The sequence below is a fragment of the Capricornis sumatraensis genome, chromosome 23, assembly GCF_032405125.1.
Source record: "Capricornis sumatraensis isolate serow.1 chromosome 23, serow.2, whole genome shotgun sequence".
Classification (NCBI taxonomy): Eukaryota; Metazoa; Chordata; class Mammalia; order Artiodactyla; family Bovidae; genus Capricornis; species Capricornis sumatraensis.
In genome coordinates this window covers 45,746,251-45,767,285 of record NC_091091.1, presented here as the reverse complement: position 1 = coordinate 45,767,285, position 21,035 = coordinate 45,746,251, and the positions used below count along the sequence as shown (strand labels likewise).

The window sequence follows — 21,035 nt, the reverse complement described above, 5'->3', positions numbered from 1 at the left end:
CACACTGTTGGAAGGATTGTCATCCCCAGAAGGGACAGCAGAGAGGCTGCCAGCAGTCCCTCCGCCCGAGGGGCAGCACCCGGCCTGTCTGTGGACACATTTCTGGCCTGAGCCTCTTCCAGGTACAATCTTCCAAATGGGAAAACACTGTTTTCAAGATGAAATAGTTCTTTATTCAGTTCAGTCGCTCAGTCATGTCTGACTCTTTGCGACCCCATGAATCGCAGCACGCCAGGCCTCCCTGTCCATCACCAACTCCCGGAGTTCACTCAGATTCACGTCCATCGAGCCAGTGATGCCATCCAGCCATCTCATCCTCTGTCGTCCCCTTCTCCTCCTGCCCCCAATCCCTCCCAGCATCAGAGTCTTTTCTAATGAGTCAACTCTTCGCATGAGGTGACCAAAGTACTGGAGTTTCAGCTTTAGCTGACTCATTGGAAAAGACCCTGATGCTGGGAAAGACTGAAGGCAGGAGGAGAAGGGGACGACAGAGGATGAGACGGTTGGATGGCATCACCGACTCGATGGCTGTGAGTTTGAGTAAACTCCAGGAGTTGGTGATGGACAGGGAGGCCTGGTGTGCTGCAGTCCATGGGGTCACAAAGAGTCGGGCACAACTTAGTGATTAAAAAACAAGACATCACTCAGGGGCTCAGTGACCTTCTTCCCAGCTGTTGGAGGGAGTCTGAAGATGCTGAGGCAAACCCTGGCCCAGGCACACAGCCAAGGCCTTCTGCTCACACAGCATTCCTCATCACAAGCCCTGTTTTCGTACTGCAGCCTCACTGACTGAACGTTCAGGAGAGGCCGGTGCTTCCTGTGTGCAGGATGACAGGCCCATGGCGCTTGGGCTGCAGGTGGTCTTTTAAATGATCACGTGCCTGGCTGATGGGAAAATCCATCTTTGCCACTGGCCTCCTGCCCCAGGCATCCTGATGTTGCTGATCCATCAGCAGGCAGCCAGGCGGCGCTTGAGTTTGTCCGTCGCTCCTGATAATCGAGATGTCTGAAGGCAGGGGATGGGGAGGGAGGGCCACAGTGGTCTGGGGACCAGCCCACAAACTGCTGGGCTCTGACGTCAAGGGCCCAATTCCAGGGCCCAGTCACCAAGCCCAGAGCAGTTAAGAGCCATTAAGTGGTAAAATAGACTGTCCGCAAACCCCTCCCACCCTGACTCCCGCCCCCTTCCTGGCATGGTGCCGATTTCTAGCTCTGCGGCCCCTCTCATCACCTTGTAATTGACATTGCTCTGTGTTGAGCTCGTCTACTCTTCCTCTTGTTGCACACTCTCTGCCCTCTGCTCCCATTTGGATTCTTTATCACTAAGGTCCCAAGAAACCGAGCAGGAGAGCAGGCGTCCTCTCCAGTGACCCAAAGGGGCCAGGAGCCAGGCCAGGAGCTGGCAATCACTGGCTGTCTCAGCCAGCCCGGAGTGTGAGTGGTCCAGCTCCCAACCTCCTCTCAGCAGGGGAACAGAACCCAAGTCACCCTCGACGTCTTGGTTCCCCCCTCGCCAGGAAGGGGTCCCCTGTGCAGCCACGTGCATCTGTGGGATGCCTGCCTCTAGGAGTGAATTTTCCCCAAGTTCACCTTTGCATTGGATTGAGGAGAGGTGGTAACATAAGAATTGAAATTTAGATGGGTTAAGTTTGAGAAACCTGCATCGTCGTGGTTTCCAGATTGCTTTCTGTTAAGTCAGGTTGTTGGGTTCCTCTTACAACCCAGCAGGAAGCTCCAGGAAGGGACAGATGACAGTTTGCCACTCAGAACCTGCCTCCTCAGATGGACACAAAGCATGAGGCACTGTAATCCTGTAGCGTACAGATGCATGGAGGCAGAATAGCGCTATTTCAAAGAATTAATGAGGCTTTAAGATGCTCTGGTTCAGTTAGTTCAGTCAGTTCAGTCGCGTTTGACTCTTCACAAGCCCGTGGACTGCAGCACGCCTGGCTTCCCTGTCCTTCACCAGCTCCCAGAGCTTGCACAAACACATGTGCCTCGAGTTGGTGATGCCATCCAACCATCTCATCCTCTGTCACTCCCTTCTCCTCCTGCCTTCAGTCTTTCCCAGCATCAGGGTCCTTTCCAATGAGCCAGTTCTTTGCATCTGTTGGCCAAAGTATTGGAGTTTCACCTTCAACATCAGTCCTTCCAATGAATATTCAGGACTGATTTCCTTTAGGATTGACTGGTTTGATCTCTTTGCAGTCCAAGGGACTCTCAAGAGTCTTCTCCAGCACCACAATTCAAAAGCATCAATTCTTTGGCACTCAGCTTTCTTTATGTTCCAACTCTCACATCCATATGTGACTCATGGAAAAAACTATAGATTTGACTAGATGGACCTTTGTTGGCAAAGTAATGCCTCTGCTTTTTAATATACTGACTAGGTTTGTCATAGCTTTTCTTCCAAGGAGCAAGCACCTTTTAATTCCATGGCTGTTGTCACCATCTGCAGTAATTTTGGAGCCCAAGAAAATAAAATCTCTCACTGTTTCCATTGTTTCCCCATCTACTTGCTATGAAGTGATGGGGAATGGATGCCATGATCTTCATTTTCTGAATGTTGAGTTTTAAGCCAGCTTTTTCACTCTCCTCTTTGACCTTCATCAAGAGGCTCTTTAGCTCCTCTTTGCTTTCTGCCATAAGGGTGGTATCATCTACATATCTGAGGTTATTGATATTTCTCCTGGCAATCTGGATTCCTGCTTGTCTGGCATTTTGCATGGGCTTCCCTCATAGCTCAGTCAGTAAAGAATCTGCCTGCAATGCAGGAGATTCCAGTTTGATTCCTGGGTTGGGAGGATCCACTGGAGAAGGAAATAGCAATTCCATTATTCTTGCCTGGAGAATCCCATGGACAGAGGAGCCTGGCAGGCTACAGTCCATGGGGTCTCAAGAGTCAGACATGACTTAGTAACTAAACCACCACCACCACTCGGCATATGAGTTAAATAAGCAGGGTGACAATATACAGCCTTGATATACTCCTTTCCCAACTTGGAACCAGTCTGTTGTTCTATGTCCAGTTCTAACTGTTGCTTCTTGACCTGCATATAGATTTCTCAGAAGGCAGGTAACATGGTCTGGGATTCCCATCTCTTTAAGAATTTTCTACAGTTTGTTATGATCCACACAGTCAAAGGCTTTAGCATAGTCAATGAAGCAGAGGTAGATGTTTTTCTGGAACTCTCTTGCTTTTTCTATGATCCAACGGATGTTGGCAATTTGATCTCTGGTTCCTCTGCCTTTTCTAAATACAGTTTGAACATCTGGAAATTCTCAGTTCATGTACTGTTGAAGCCTCACTTGGAGATTTTTGAACATTACTTTGCTAGCATGGGAGATGAGTACAATTGTGAGGTAGTTGGAACGTTCTTTGGCATCGCCTTTCTTTGGGATTGGAATGAAAACACCTTTTCCAGTCCTGTGGTCATTGCTGAGTTTTCCAAATTTGCTGGCATATTGAGTGCAACACTTTAACAGCATCGTCTTTTAAGACTTGAAATAGCTCAGCTGGAGTTCCATCACCTCCACTAGTTTTGTTTGTAGTGATGCTTCTTAATGCCCACTTGACTTCAAATTCCAGGATGTCTGGCTCTAGGTGAGTGATCACACCATGATGGTTGTCTGGGTCATTAAGATCTTTTCTGTATAGTTCTTCTGTGTGTTCTTGCCACCTCTTCTTAATATCTTCTGCTTCTGTTAGGTCCATACCATTTCTTCCATGCCAATATTTTCATGAAATATTCCCTCAGTATCTCTAATTTTCTTGAAGATATCTCCAGTCTTTCCCATTCTATTGTTTTCCTCTATTTCATTGCATTGATCTCTATTTCTTCAAGATGCACTGGCTAGAATAGTCAAAAATGGAAATCTGAAATGCTGCAAATTTAAGCATTAGTGTCCCACCAGTAGCAACAGCATAAAGAACTTGAAATAAGAACATCACACATGCCAAACAGCAAGCGGTTGTGCCTTTTTTTGGTGGGAAGGGAGAAGTGGGCTGGAGACCTGTGAACCCATTGTGCAGAGAAATACAGTAAGAAAAAAACAGTGCAAAAAATAACCTCACATTTTAACATATAAACAGCTTCAAGCTACATTCCATGTCTTTTAAAAGCACTTCTTACCTGAGGAGAACATGTGCCATTCTGCACATTTTAACAAGAGGTTTGCTAATGTCCTTTTCCCATCAGAGAAAAGTATCAATGACTCATGAATAAACATTATCGTCATTTACATAATAACTAAAAGTCTCCAAGCCAGGGACGCCCACTATGGTGCTCCAGTGCCCTCATCTTTACTGTGTTATTCTCCGGCTAATTCAATTTTGTCCTCTCTCAATTCCATGATGCTCATATCTTCCTGACTATGGAACCACTGCACTAATATTAAAGTGGTAATCAAGATTGCCTGTAAATATTCAGAGCAATAAATGACTCCCTCGTGCCCTGTGAGTTCCAGGCTTGCAGCCTGAAGCATTTATTTAGTGCCAGGGAGGGATAGTTATTTCAGAGTTCCTGGAATACAATATTTTAATATTTTTGTTCTGCTTGAAAAACTAGGTTCCTCTGAGCTTCTGGTGCCAATGGTTGAGATAAATGACTTTGGCTCTGACTGATTATCGTACTTGCAAGGATAACCTACACATGGTGATGGGTGTGTATCTGGCTGTGGTCCCCACTTCTGATTTTTAATGCAGTTCCCTTCCTTTCTGCAGGCTCACTCACCTTATTTCCACTTTATGGTCAGGTTAAGATTTTTCTAAGTCATTGAAAATTGACTATTATTTAAAGACATAGAAACATTAAGGAGATGGGGCAGTGTATCATTCCATTCATCAGAGGTGGAAAAAATTCATAAGCATTCCCCCATCCATAGAAATATACCTTTGTTGACTTGGGATATTTTGTAGCCATCAAGGGTGAAACAATTTAAATCCAGGTTTAGGTGAGCCCCCAGTTACACAAATTAAAGAATGGCAGCCTAACATTTTCAAGTAAAATGTGAAAGTAGATCATTTTTAAGATCCCTTTATTGGTGTTATAATATTGCTTGTAAGTAACACATAGCAGAGAAAATAATTTACATTGCTGAAGGATATCATTTAAGAGGTTATTGTGAATAAAAATGTTATTAACAAGGACTAAACAAATAAAGGCAACCCAGTGAATAATAATGAAAAGAAAAATACTATAGCTAATTTTTAAAGATCACTTTTAAAATGTGTGTTTATATTTCCAGGTAAGAGAGATGTGCTGAACAAGTGCATTGTGGGAGACTTCAGAAAAAGTACAGGGCAGACGAGGGTCCCAGTGACAGGCAGTGGGGTTCAGCCAGAGCTTTATTTTGTAGACCTGTCTGGGCAAGCCATTTGGGAGAGCCAGCCTAAACTCATTTCCACGAGGAACTTACAGGGAGAGCAGCCTCAGAAGAAACTAAATATGCACTTGATCCTGGGCTTCTAGCTTCCAGAACTGCACAAAAATGAATTTTTGTTAATCTACCCAGTCTGAGATACTTTGTCTTGGCAGCCTCAGCAAACGAATACAGGGTGGCTTCTAGGATTCTGGAAATATTTTGACTTTTCAGTTGGGTGGTAGATACCCTGATGATTATTTTAGTGTTGTTTTTTAAATTATACTTTTATATAAATTGTATGTTTTATATATTCTTTTGGATATACTTTTCCCCATTAAAAAATTATAATGACTGTTTAGACATTTCTAGCATAGTGCTAAGCATTTAATTGTTTTATTCAGCAAATGCAGTTCTTGAAGCATTCAATAAAAGACATGATTTCATTAGGGCAATCAATATGTCATTTTTAAAAATGAATGCTGTATTTAACCAGGACTAGTTCACCATCTCCTATGTCTAAAAATCAAAAGAAAATGGATGAATACACGCTTTTAGACTAAAAAATCTTTGGCAAGGAGTGGTTTTGAGTTAAAATAGTTCTCTGTTTAGCTTCTCCATTGAATTTGCCTATACAAATCAGGTCTCAGCTAAAATATACAGATACCTCTTTCTACCTCCCTGGGGGAAAATGTATTCATTTGAAATATGTTGACACTATAACATTCTAACAGCTCCTGTAGGGACTTTCTGTGGAATTAGTACAAATGTTTGTGTTTAATCTAGCTGAATTTTTCAGGGAGTGGAAAGGGTGCTGCAAATATTTAATTTTTACCCACAAATGTAATTGTCAGTATTTGTCTTTAAAATAGTAATGTGTGAGAAAAAAGAAAAATATAAAATAGTGATGTATTAGGCAAACACAATTTGCAATTAAAGTAATTATTTTCACACAAATATATAAAATAGACAAACACGCTGTTTGGAAACATCTTGACAGAACACTGAGATGTATTTTTGTTCTGCTATTTTATTGCAAATGTAGTTAATGATCTTGTTTTTCTAAGATATAATTAATGAGTACAAACTGTAGACCTCAGAGAGAACTCTCTGTATGTGTTTGTAATTAAATCCCAGTGTCAGGAAATATGGGTAAATTTAGGTGAAAGTCCTTGCGGCAGCCTCGAAAGCCAATCCGGGGCTGAGAAACACATTTTGTCTCCTGTATTAAAATCAAAGGAAGTTATGCGTGTTTAGGAATATTGAGTTTAAAAGTTCAGCAAACACTCAGGAATCCATACAATCCTTAGAAACCCCAGGGATTATCAAAATATAGCAAGTAGGAAGTATGGTTTCACTAGATCACTGATGTTTGTACCGTCGTTAGGATGAATCCATAAAAAATAAGATCTGGGCTTCCGCGGCGGCTCAGTGGGAGACAGTCCCCCTTGCCAGTGCGGGAGATGTGGGTTTGATCCCTGCCCCGGGAAGATCCCACATGCTGCGGAGCAGCTAGGCCTGGGCACAGCTATTGAGCCCGTGCTCTAAAGCTCGGGAGTGGCACCTGCTGAGCCCGTGTGTAGCAACTGCTGAAGCCCCAGGCACCCTACAAGAGAGATCACCGCGCTGAGAAACCCACACACCGCAAGCAGAGAGTGGCCCCGTTCACCCAAGCTGGAGAAAAGCCCGCACAGCAAGCAAGACCCAGCACAGTCAGAAATAAACAAATAAATACAATTATTAAAAAAAAAACACACAAGATCTGGTTAAACCCAGATATTATACTTAAGTATTTGATGTATATGAATATCCAGCAGTTTAACTCTCAAGCTGAAGTAACCACTTAAAAAATAATGTCACCCATCAATTAATTGAGAAGAGCTTTCTTTATAAACAAAACAGAACTTATGCTGGCACTCAGTTTTATCCCCCGAAGGCACCAATATTCAAAACAGTGTAGCACTTGGGCAGCTATTGGATGATGCAAATTTCAGGTTTTTATTACTGACCAAGGGGTGCGCAGTAAAGACAGAAATTTCTGTGAACCCTGTGAAAATGAAATGTTCCACATCTGAGCTGTCTAGCAGGGATAACCAGTAGCTCTGTGTTGCTTTAGAGCCTTGAAATGTGTCCAGTGTGACTGACGAACTGATTTTTAATTTTGATATCACTTTAATTAATTTAAATGTAAGTAGCCATATGTGGCTAATGATTACCATATTAGATATGGGAAATTACAAAAAGACATTCCAAGGGCTGCCCTAAAAATAGAGTGAATAGTGTCTCACCCTTTGTGGCTCTCCCTGGTTATATGGCATTAGTTAATTCAAGTTGTAATATTTCCCCAAAAGTCGTGTGACCTTCCGTTGTGGGTTCTATCTCAATTTTGTTTCATCTTAACTCATTATTTTAATGTTAGTTATTGGAACTCATTAATACAATCCATTTATCTCTTAAAACATAGTAGCATGGGATTCTTCATAGACAAGCTGAAATGCTGTCTTGTAAAAAAGTCCCTTAAACTCTGGAGTTATAATTTTGTCATTCAGTTGCTAAATGGCGTCTGACTCTTTGCAATCCCATGGACTGCAGCATGCCAGGCTCCTCTGCCCACTGTCTCCTGGAGTTTGCTCAAATTCATGTCCATTGAGTTGGGGATGCTATCTAACCATCTCATCCTCTGCTGCCCCCATCTCCTTTTGCCTTATTATTAAATATTCTCATTTAATAATATTATAATAGTTATAATAGTGTCTTTCAAATATGGGATGTTCGAGAATTATGTCTAAACTTACTCTCCTCTTATTGAAGCATGAATCCAGAAGAACTTATAAAGACAGACAAAACTGGTACACTGAGGTCAGCAGCAGTAATTTAATGTGGGTGATGATGTTTGAACAAGGTTGAAATTTCACTTGAAGCACCAGGGCAACACCGCCTGGGAGGAGCTGGTGATCTTGAGTTCACGTTGTCATTTCTGTCCTGACACATCTCTCCTCCACTGTGATCTTTTTAAGGCGCTAAGCAGCCTTCACTTCCTCAGTGGGCTATGATGGCATTTGGTCCTTCCTTACGCTGGCTGCTTCCCTTGTGGCTCAGATGGTAAAGAATCTGCCCGCAATGCAGGAGACCCAGGTTCAATCCCTGGATTGGTAAGATCCCCTGGAGAATGAAATGGCAACCCACTCTAGTATTCTTGCCTAGAGAATTCCCTGGACAGAGGAACCTGGCAGGGTACAGTCCATGGGGTCATAACAAGTCAGAAACGAGTGAGCGGCTCCACTTTCTTTCTTCTTTGTGTTGGTTGCATCATTTGTGAATTAACTCATCCTCTGCCCTCTCCCATCCACCTGGACAGCGGGCAGTACTGCCTGGCCTGAGCTGAGCACGGCAACTATGGTGAGCTGAGTCAGGGCATGGTCCTGCTGGATGAACTCTCCACCTCATCAGAATGAAAGCACAGCATTCACTTTTCAAAATCAACATTAAACATTTTAGAAATGCCTGATGAACACGTGATGCCTCCAACTGAAACATGTTAGCTGGGGGGAGCAGAGGGAGTTGGAGTCTGACCGCCCGTCCCCAGAATCCCTGAGGATGTAATAGGAAGGGAAGCAGGGAGAGGCTTTGTCAAATGACTACGGGTTGGCAAATCGATTTTGACTTGGGTAAGGATGACGCATCATTGACTTGGGCTCCTCGAGAGGGATGTGGTATGTTCAGCCAGCCTGGTTTAGATGGGGGCTAACCTGGGACAGGGGTGTGGGTTCAGGGACAGTACCCCATGGTTGCGCTCTCCAAGAGGGGCAAGGAGCTCGTTGGGATTTCTGGGGCAGAACAGTGAATATAGATGCCTGCCCCCCACTGACAGACCGGCAAGCACAGACTAGGGTTTCTTGGGACCCAGAAGCGAGGTGGAGGAAGGTGTCTGCCTAGCAAGAGGGAGAAGACGTAGAGCTGTCTGCCCTATTCATTCACTCATTCTTTTCTTCACCAAATGTTAACTGAGCTTCTGTTATTTGTCTGGCACCGTGGCGGATAAGGAAGGGGACAGAGGACGAGATGGTTGGATGGCATCAACAGCTCAATGGCCGTGGATCTGAGCAAACTCTAAGAGACAGTGGAGCACAGGGAAGCTTGGCATGCCGCCGTCTGTGGACTATCAGTGAGCCGGACACGACTGAGTGGCTGAGCAACCAAACAACCAAAGGGACATATTAGCAACAAATCCACATCCTGAATTGTAGTGAGTAGGAAGGGAGTTCTTCCTTCCAGGGAGGGAAGGGGCAGGAGACTGGGAAAAAGAATACCTTCGGGGAGGTGGGTGTCATTAGACTGGGGAATGAGATAAGGCTTTTTCGGGTCATTGATATTTAAGCTGAGCCTGGGTAGTTGGGAGAAAGCATTCCAGGCAGAGGGAATGCTGCCTCAGAGCTGCCAAGCAGCCTGGTGTGTTGGAGGAGCTGGCAAAGCCAGTGTGGCTGGAGCTGGGCGAGCCGGGAGGAGAGCAGTGCAGGCGGGCGTGCAGGGGAGGGAGGGCCAGGCCATGCAGGCGCTGCGGGCCACGTGAAAGGGTCGGCATGTTCGCTGTGAAAACCAGTGAAGTGTGGAGGTTTCTCAAAACCTACAGAGAGAGTTACCATATGGCCCAGCAGTTCCACTCCTGGGCATATACCACCCCCCAAAAAACCAAAACCACGAATTAAAAAAGATAGATGCACTCCAATGTTCATAGCAGCATTCCTTACAAAGGCAAGATATGGGAGCAACCTAAGTGTCCATCAATAGATGAGTGGAGAATGGACGGATATGCACAATGGAATACTACTCGGTCATAACAAGGAATGAAAATGTTGCTATTTGCAGCAACATGGAGGATTTGGAGGGTAAATACTGTATGGTGTCACTTATATATGGAATCTAAAAAATGCAGCAAGTTAGTAAACACAGAGAAAAAAGAGCAGACTCATAGGTACAGAAAACAGATGAGTGGGGAGAGGGAATGGGGAGAGGCCATGCAGGGGAAGGGAATTAAAGGTACAAACTATGAGGTACAGAATAAGCCACAAGGATAGAGAATATCGCCAGTATTTTTACAATAACTATAAACGGAATATAACCTTTCAAAATTGTGAATCACTATGTTGTACACCTGTAACTTATATAATATTTTATATCAACTATGATTAAGTAAATTTTTTTGAAAAAAAAAAATTGGCATCTTATCATCAGTGTGCTGGGATGTCAATGTACTGTCATCCATAAGGGTAGATGGATGAGCCTGTGATTTTTAAAATATCCTCGCCCTGCCACTGGGGAGTGGATGGGAGGAAAGCTCAGGTAGATGTGAAGGGACTTGGGGTAGAGGGTGTTGCAACATCCAAGAGGTGTGAACCAGAGCAGCGTGTGGAGATATCCAACCTAGACAACAGGAATTATGCTTTGGAGGGTGACTCAATAGGACCTTTTCAAGGACTGGATGATTTGTTGAGGGAGACAGACTTCAAATTTCTGACATGAACAGTTGGGGGAAAAGAAAGTGTCTTTGCTGGAAACAGAGAAACCAAGAAAGGAATAAATTATGAGTCAAGAAGGACCCCAAGCATATGTGGCCCACGGAAAGGCGAGCAGAGGCCAGGAATTCCGGGTGTGTCATTACTATCCGGGAGAGTGATGCATTTTCCAGACTCTCATCCTGCTTGCTTGGTCTCCTCTACTCAAGGTCTCAGAATGGTCCCAGGAAGAAATGTATTTTTCTCTCTCTCCATTGACTGTGTCTACAGAGAATATTCGGATATTGGCATGCCAAAGTGAAATGATTTTCAACTGACTTCTCTTATTTATCTTTCAGATTCACCCAGGAGTGTTGAATTTTCGAATACAACTGACAAGCAAAGAACTGATCGTGAACCTGGAAAGAAATGAGTAAGTCGGGTTAATTCATGTTTATGGCCTGACAGGAGAAAGTTTCGACATGGAGAATGGAAAGTGCTGTGTAATTGAGGTTGGCATTTAGAGACGCAGAACTGAAAGCGTGGATTTATAATCCAGATTCGGATTTGAGGCTGGAATTAGCTTCAAAAAATGATCCAATGGAAAAATAAAGAATTTTATCACTCTGAAAAAGAACTTTCTAATTCAGCAGGTTTTTCTCATAGTTCTGATGTTTCCTTTTTCAGAGCCTGGTTTTTCAAGGATAGAGTTTAAGCATCCTCTGTTCTGTTCCAATAACTGTTCCATAATTAGTTGACTTTTGGCAATTCCTGGGTTATATAAGGAGAAACAACTTCAAATGGGTTGAAGCTCTTTTTTTTCCTTGGGAAATACCAAGAGTTTATTTTATCTTTCAGAGCTTGTCTCCAGTGTTATGAAGTATTTATTTTACCTTTTTATTAAAAAATTTGGCCCTTTTTTTTTGCAAAATTGCATAAATTTCCAGAAAATGGTATTATATTATTTTTTCTGCAGCACATGGACGTTATTACATATTTTGTGTGCTTTCCCTGGAGAAAACCATGGCTGCTTCAGGGCACAAGTAAAAACAAAAATTCATATTTTATCATCCTTTACAGTCTGTGGCTCTCTCCATGGGCTCCTCAGATCTAAAGGACCCCCTACGATCCTATTTGATTAGTATCAAAGAAGAATCAAGCTCCCCTAATAAGCAATCTGTGTTTAAAGAGATAAATCAAGTTCCCAAGTCTTGCTTGATCTGAAATGGGAGTTTCTCACTTCCAGAGCGACTGGTTCCCGTTTCTTACCCCTCGGTGAAATGCTGATTTTTGTTGAAATGACAGTATAGGTAAGACAGCTTCATTGAAATGAGTTCTGCCAGAGATATTGCATCACAGAAATCTGACTCAGCATCTCTGTGTAAATGAGTGAGATCACTTCCTTACATCGGTGCTTTGGTTTGAGGGTCCTTAGCAAATTGGATGAACAGGTTCATGAATGGCCAGTTCTCACATTCAGTATCTGACACTGTGGCCCACGGCAATTAAAAACAAATAGATAAACTTCAAAGTACAGGTGAATATATATTACAAATACATGTGTTTCAAAGGAATATATGTAGAATAGCATAGCCTGCTTCTTGGGATGTGCAGCCTGCCTCTTGGCATTTTGTGAGCAGTACATGATGAGTTTTTAGCTTTTCTTGTGACTTGGTCATCTTAATAAAGAAGTTCAGCCACACATCTTGGATAATCAGAGGGTTGAGTGGAAACCTGAATATTGCTTTTGATATGTCTCTCTTAGCAAATTAAATACTGTCATGCTCTTTTTTTTCATATAAGAATATCATAGGACATTTTAATTTGTGCCCCTACTCTTTGGATGTGGTTTTGAAAATATCACAGTGGACAGAGCAAAAGAGCAAAAGAAAATCAGGCTTTTGGTGGTAATGTATACCTTGATGGGGTTTTAGGATTGGCAGCTGGATTTGGGAAGTGTCTTTGTTGCGACTGTTCTTATTAGCCTGGTGGAGGAATGTGGTCAGCGGCAAGAGTAAGACTGAGCCTGCACCTTTGCATGATATTAAGGCTGCAGGTAGAGGAACGGAAATTGACTTAATGAAAACCTCAAGTTAGTTTTCACTCTAAAAGGAGTATGTATCCAATGCAAAAAAAATTGAAAACTATAGGGGAAAAAAAATCAAGAGCTTCCCCAACCCCCCAAAATATTTCTACTACCAAACACAACCCTGGTTAGTACTTTGGTGAATGTTTGCATATAATTTTTTTTTCTTATGAGTGAGTCTCTGCCCCTTTGATATCATAGTCTGTGTGTAATCTGATATTCTCTTCATTTAGCTTTCTAATGGAAGTCCTTTCCCATATAGAAATGCATTTCTTACAGGGTGTGATAGTCCATGCTAACAACTACACGGTGGCTAATTTGTATAAAAGAACGTTTTAAGGGTGCCTTAATTTGCCCACTGCCAACTGTGGGCCTATCAGAAGACAGTCTCAGAATTAGAAAAGCTGTAAACATAGAACCTTCTCTTCTTGATTTGTTTCTTTTCCCGACTTCACTGTCAAAGTATGTTTAGGAGGGTGTATGGAGATAGCTTTTGTGCCCCTAGGACATTGTATGGGGCTTCCCAGGTGGCGCTAGTGGCAAAGAACCCGCCTTCCAAGGCAGGAGACGTAAGAGATGCAGGTTCAGTCTCTGGGTCGGGAAGATCCCCTGGAGGAGGCCATGGCAACCCACTCCAGTATTCTTGCCTGGAGAATCCTGTGTTCAGAGGAGCCTGGTGGGCTACAGTCCATAGGGTCACACAACCGAAGCAACTTAGCACGCATGACATTGTATAGCTTGATTTTAATTACACTGCTTATACTAATTGCGGAAATTTCATTTTGTTAAGAATAGCATTTTCAAAACTAGAGCATGGGAATGGGACTATTTTATTAGTAATCCACTTCTCTCCAAATATTTCAGTATCACACATTTTTTGAAAAAAGTGGCATGCCTGCCTCATAAGAACTCTACTGTTGAAATGAGGAATACCAAAAATATTCTACAGAGTTACAGATAGAATGAAATGCATGCATGCTGCTGGCTATTTGTCAGGCCCAGAAGAGAATCAACCATCCAGTGTAAAGTAGAATTTTTAATTTACATAGCCTTTGGCCCAATAGATCTAAATGAAGAATTTATCCAAATGAAGCAGAGATAAATGAGCAAGAAAGCAAAATAAATGTGAATTTTCACAACCAGCAGAACATAGAGCCTGACCAATCAGAAGGTAGCCTGGTCGGTACCTTGCTTCAGAGCCCAGAGTGGGGAATCACCCCGGGTCTAAGGATGTTCATTGCAGAATGTTCTACCTAAAAGTATGTCAATAGGAGATTGATTAAGTAAGTCATGACTCAGCTGTGAAACAGAGCTATGCAGCAGTACAGCTAAAGACGATAACAGAGACTTTTATTCATGTAAAAACCGTTGATATAATCAGTGTGAACAGCCTGTTACTTTACATGACATTCAGTTTTTCTCTTAAGGTTACGCTTGTGTCCATGAATGCCAGAAAGATTTGGATATTTACTTTCTCAATATTTTACAAGCAATTATCCTTAAAATTAGGAAAATTTTTTAATTTGAAGGAAAAAAGCTTCTGTTGGGAATGGTTGTAATGAGGAATGTTGAAGTGTGTCCTATTCAGCAAAAGGAAATAGTGAATGGGATCCCAGGGACGGGGGAGCCTGGTGGGCTGCCATCTATGGGGTCTCACAGAGTCAGACACGACTGAAGTGACTTAGCAGCTTAGCAGCAGCAGCAAGGCCTCCAGCAACTTTCCCAGGGCTAAAAAACGGTACCCATGGACTGTATCCAGAAATCTATTTTAATTAAAAACCTGCTTAAAAATCAGAACCAAAATAAAGTTCCCTCAGTGCCTCCAATCATAAAAGTCATCATCTAAAATAAATGCGAAAAGGGAGTCACCTAAGTAACCCCACTCCCAGACTTGGTATAAACCGATTTTTCATGAAGCAGGGCTGATTTGTATTACTTGATTGTTTAGGGGAATCTATTTTATTTGCCTTCTAGCATCTCTAATTTGTGCAAAGATCAGATGCTGTTCATTTCAAATCTGTGTTTGTAGAGCCATAATTGAATGTTGAAAGAAACTCAGAGCTTCCCCGGAGAAGCATTTTTCACAGTGTTGCTGTCTGCCTCTAGAACGGCGGGGACCCACTTTGTGAAGTTCTGTAACTCTGCTCGATCCCCATGGACACCCAGGCCATTCCTCAAACAGGTGCTCTGTGTATCTGCATCTCTGATCAAAATGCTTTATTGGACAGGTGGGCCAGCTTAGACATGCGCTTTTCCAGTTTAGGATAATGGAAACTGACAGCGGTAGATCACACCCCCTGCGAATCTCAGGCCCACCGAGCTTTCTGTTTTCAAGACCGTCCGCCAGTGAGTGAAGGCAGTCGCTGGGGGAAGTCCACGGCCGCTTGATCTCTACGTGGGGTGTCGCTGAGCTAGAAGAACTTTGGTATTGGCTTTTCTTCTGTCTGGAATAGTTCCAGATATCTCTTAAGGGGCAGCTCTAATTAATACTCACTCTGAAACAGTTGCAGAAAGGAGCACTTTCAATTTGTCAAGCCTGGGCATGAATATCTGAGAAGGCATTGATCGGAGAGTATCTCAGAATATCACGATGTAGGGTAGAAAAAGGCAGATAGTGGCCTGGTGGGACTGAGGGGATTAGCACTTGGCTGAATAACCACCAGAGAATATCAAGCTGTTGTTCAGGCTGAACCAAATCGTGTTGGACAGCTGGACGGAGATGGCTGTCAGTGGCCTTCGGGCTGTGTACCCGGCCTCATCCTGGCCCAGCAATCGTCAGCCCATCGTTATGAAGACACGATAGATGTGCTGGGCATGTTTCTTGGCAATGCAAAGCTGGTTTGGGGTCACTGCACTCTGCGTGGCGGAATCTAGATGATGGAGATTTCAGCAGTTTGGATAAATGGGCCAAAATTAACAAGATGAGACTCTTTTTTAGTTTTTTTATTGAAGGATAATTTCTTTACAGAATTTTGTTATTTCCTGTCAAACCTCAACGTGATTCAGCCACAGGTATGCATATGTCCCCTCCCTTTTGAACCTCCCTCCCATCGTGGGGATAAATGTAAAGTCCTTTTCTTGGATTAACAAAAATAAATAGATAAATAAACACGGTAAGTTCAGAAAGAAATTGACTAGGTGTTCTTGCGAATGAGACCTTCAAATTCAGTGTGAGCCCCTGAGGTGATGGGGCTGCTGAAAGGTGCTGCCCCGGGGTGCACAGGTCACCCAGGTGGGAGGTGGATCCTGGACTGGGTGGGGCACCATTCTGCTGGGACCCTGGTCAGGTCACAGGCAGAACCCTGACCCCTGTGCAGTTTCAGGCTGGGTGTTTGAGAGCTGCTTGCCACTGGTCTCATCTCTACGCTTGGACATTCATTACCTGTCCCATCAGCCAGAGATGTCTTCAAGGTCGGGGGCGGGGTCTTTACTTCCTCCTCCATCCCTTTCCACGTGGCTTGGCCTGTTGTGGGTGCTCTCTGAGCATATATCAAAAAGCAAATGACAGGATGTAGACAGCCTGAACCAGGCCAGGGGTGAGTCAACAGGACGATAAGTTCTGTCCTGGGTGGTGTGAGAAACTACCTTCTCAAGGAGAAAGTTCTGGAAAGGATGCTGGGTTGGGAGTCAGGTAGCCAGGTTCTGAAACCCAGTTTTGTTTCCAACAACAATCTGTTAATACATACACCCTCTCCATTTCCTCATCCGTATAATGGAATAAAAGTCTGTGCACAGTCAGTACCGAGAGGTGAGAGCTCAAGTTCTTCTTGGTGATCAGATTTGAGTGGTTCAATGACATGGTCTTGTGGATCCAGTGAGATCACTTATTTCACCCAGTTATACCCTTGGCTTCACCAGCACTGTGTCCTGTTTGAAGTGTCCTAAGTGAATGGAGATCCTTTTATGCCTCATCTTCACCCACGAGTCTCGAGGCCGTCTGAACATCTCAATTCCGACAAGAGCTGCAAGGGATTTATGTGCTGCTCCTTTGGCTTCCTGTTGCTGTCGTGGTGTTAATTTCACAATCTTGACATCCTCAGGAATTAGAATTTTCACATCTTTGTCTGCATGCAGAGCACTATTTCTTTCCATTTCTACTCTGGCAGAAGAAGCCTCACCTGCCTGTCAGAAGCTTTAGGCTTAATTTGCCTGGTGTTCTAATTACTGACTAAACTAATGAGGGCAAAGCTGTGTTACAGAAACTTTACTATCTCATCTGATGTTTTTATCTCTCACCTTCCCTCGCACCATTCATAAATCTTTATCAGGGTCTTTATTCACTCAAATGATTCCTAATGGTAACCAAAAAGAAATCAATGAAACCCTTTATTTTTTTAGTCTTTTTTTTTTCACATTTATTTTATTCTTTTTCAATTTTATTTTATCGAAATAGAGTTGATCTGCAGTGTGGTGTTAACTTCTGCTGAATAGCAAAGTGACTCAGTTGTACATGTATATACACTCTTTTTCCTATTCTTTTCCATTATGGTTTATCATGGGGTATTGAACATAGTTCTCTGTGCTATACAGTCGGATCTCGTTGTTTATCCATTCTCTATATAATAGTTTGCATCTGCTAATCACAAACTCCCAATCTGTCCCTCCCCAGTGCCCCCACTTGGCAACCACGAGTTTGATCTCTTTGTCTGTAAGTGTGTTCCATAGATAAGTTCATTTGTGCCGTATTTTAGATTCCACATATAAGGGATGTCACGTGGTATTTATCTTTCTCTTTCTGACTTACTTCACTTAGTATCATCACCTTGAGGTGCACCCATGTTGCAGCACACGGCATTAATTCTTTCTTGTTACGGCTGAGTAATAGTCCACTGAACATGGGGCTGCATTTCCTTGATCCCCTTATCTGCCGATGGACGTTTAGGTGGTTTCCATATCTTGGCTGTTGTAAATAGTGCTGCATGTATCTCTTTGAATTATAGTTTTGTCTAGATATATGCTCAGGAGTGAGGTTGCAGGATCGTATGGCAGCTCTATTTTTGGCACATTTATTTCGTACCAGATGCTATTGTTGGCCCTGGCAATAGAGTGGAGAAGGCAATAAGGTCAAGTCCTTGTCCTCCTGGAGGTCAGTTGAGGAGCCCAGTGCTAAACAGGTCACCACAAGGCAATACTGAATGGCAGTGGTGCCGAGAGCTAGAGACAAGCAGGAGGCCTGTTCTGGCCTAGGGAAGGAAGCCAGGTGAGGAAGCAACATTTAAGCTGTGTGTGAAGAGAGGTGAGCCAGGTCTAGGGGAGCAGACCATACAGGGTTCTGAAGATATGGATGAGCATACTGGACGACCCAAGGGCAGGAAAGGGATACTGAAGGGTTTCAGAAATGAAGATCAGTGTGTTAGTGAGCAGGAGGGAGAGGCGGAGAGAGGAGTGGAGACCAGTCCAGGGGGCCTGGGCTCCGAGGTAAGATGTTCTATTTTCTCCTAAGGACCACAGTGCCTCATGGAAGCAAAGCCTGTAAGCAGAGCAGTGACTTTCATGGAACGGAGTAAATCAGAACTGTTCTGGAGGGAGAATGGACAGAAACTGATGGGCCATCAAATGAGCGCTTAATGAAAGGGAAGATGTCACTGATAATTCTTAAATATGGTTTGCCAGAAGACCAGTGATGATCTTTGATTGGAATAGAGAACCCTAGGAAAGGACGAAGAGCTTGCCCTTTGAGCTGGGGTCAGGGACACAAGGATACAGATCATGGCGGGCATGGCCCTCTGAGTCTTGGAGGAGGGTAGACACTTGAGCCTCACAGAATCCAGTCTGGAGGTGACATGAGAGGGTGCTCATATGGAGTTGGACCTGCATTTCTTTGCGATCCGTGAGTGTTTGCAGGAGTGGCTGGGAGCTGGGAGCTAGAGAGCACCAGCCTGCAGTGGAACATCACGAGACATCCGCCATGGCCCTGAGTGTATCTCGATACCTGCCCAGCCCAAGGCTGTGACAGTACTTCATGTAACATCCAGATGGGAGCCAAGAGGGGAAGCCTGTGGCCTCCAGGCTTACTCCCAGCCCAATTCCATGCAGCGGATGGGCCCTCCACCTGGAGCCCACACACAGGCTCTTGCCCTCTTTCAAGTCTGGGGCATTTTTGGGGACCACCAGCATCAGGCACACCTGGGGAGCTCATTCCAAAGGCAGATGCTCGGCCTCACTTCTCTGGAACTACAAGCCCCAGTGATCAGGCTTGGGGACCAGTATTTCTAATGTATTCTGCAAGGAGTTATAGTCATAGTTTAATTGACTAGCCATGGGCCACGTGAAGCTATTTAAATCCATCTTAGAAGATTAAAGCTGTATTTCCTCGGTCACATGAGCCACAGTTAAGTGTTCTGTAGTCACCTATGTCTGTAGGAACATTTCCAGCACAGTGGCAGGGTCTGTCCACAGTTGGACATTGCTGGGATTGGCAGGAAACACCGGCTGGCCAACTCCTTCCAGTTTGGGGTTTCTGTCTCGGCTGATGCATGGCCCCTGGGAATGTTCTTTCCTGCAGGGAGTCACACACCCCTTCAGTAGCTTCATCCTTCAGTTTAGGGAATTGGGCCACACCAGAGGAGTCCCCTCTACATGTGGATGAAGGGGGAAAAGAAAGAGAGAAAATTCTCTAAGTGTGACTGTAGACTTGCGGAATTGATGCCAGCTACGCTCCACTGTGGGGCTTCCCAGGTGGCACTAGTGGCAAAGAACTTGCCTGCCAATGCAGGAGACTCAGGTTCGATCCCTGGGTCAGGAAGCTCCCCTGAAAAAGGACATGGCAGCCCACTCCAGTATTCTTGCCTGGAGAATGCTATGGAAGCGGAGCCCGTCAGGCTACATTCCGTAGGGTCATAAAGAGTCGGACACAACTGAAGCGACTTAGCACGCATGCACACAGCTGTCAGCCGTCTTCTAACTAGACCAGACTCCTTCCAATTTCAGATAAAATCTTTCAGCGTTAACATTTAAGATCTTCCTAATTGGGCTAAATTTTGTTCCCTGAATAAGAACTAAATTCCTTTGCGCTTCCCTCCTCATGTCAGTCTTTCAAGTTCTGCAGACGTTGGAAAAGGTCAGAACACCATTTTTAGAGATTTTGTTTCTCCAACCTGACTTTAAAGTGCCCAACCCTGTGAAGATCAACCTTTTCAAAATGGTGCCCCTCGGGGTGCCAATTTGAGAGTGCGGCAGCCTTGAGCACCGTCTGTGAAGTTAGAAGGACTTGAAAAGGGCATTTGATGTGGAAGTGGGTCCCCACATTTAATGACGTCACTTGCAGTCTTTCACTTCTTGTGCTATAGGTTTATGATTTTCTGATGAAAAATCTGCTTGGCGTTCCTCTCCAGAACTGTATCCAAAGTGGATAATGATGGTCATGCTGGCCACTTCCAGATGGTCTCTGGTGGCCGAGAGGAGGGCTGGTGCTGGCTTTGTGGCTATGTTCTCACTGTCTTCCCCGCTGCATGGCCAGGGATGGTTCTGTGCAGGCGCTGTGCAGGCTGGTGTATCTGTGCCAAGCATCTTGTCCTTTTCTTGTTGCCAGGACCACAACAGAAAGCCACGATGCTTCTCTTTGTGTGACATAATGGACTCTCCATTGATCATACGAGGCAGTAAATAAAATTAACTCTCCAGAGAGCTTGAAACACTTTTCAGCCATTAGATAATTTCAGGCAGGATATACACACAGTTCCCATGTTGCGTTTGGTTGCTACATCTAAATCTTTTTTTTTTTTTTTTAATAAATAGGTTCCTGGTTCCATTTTTTAATTCTTGCGATTGAAACCTTGTAATCCTTGTGAGTGAACCCAGGTAGAATTTTCCACCTTTCTGATTTTGCTGATTTCATCCCCATATCGTCGTCTTGCCATTCCTCTGTTCCCTGTGTTTTCTGTCAACCCGAAGTGAGAGCTACAGCCTTGAGCAGATTCAGGTTCTGATTTTTCAGCAGGACTGCATTGTGGGGGTGCTGTGTCCCTTTCTTGCTTCACGTCAGGAGTTCCATGAGCTCTGCTTGTCTCTTGATTGAGATGTTGGATAGAGCACTGGCTTCAGGGATTATTCCAATGCTTCCATTATAAAGGTTCACAAACTTTAAATGCCAGAAT

At 43.9% G+C, this 21,035-nt stretch overlaps 1 protein-coding gene across 1 annotated transcript in view; it reads left to right on the top strand.

The window, feature by feature from the left end:
* The window catches only part of ADAM12 (ADAM metallopeptidase domain 12), a 388,314-nt gene that overhangs the window by 99,982 nt on the left and 267,297 nt on the right, over positions 1 to 21,035 (top strand). Inside the window, exon 3 of the mRNA XM_068961374.1 lies at positions 11,213 to 11,286. Within this exon, the coding sequence (XP_068817475.1) occupies positions 11,213 to 11,286 (74 nt within the window). The remainder of the gene's footprint in view (positions 1 to 11,212; positions 11,287 to 21,035) is intronic.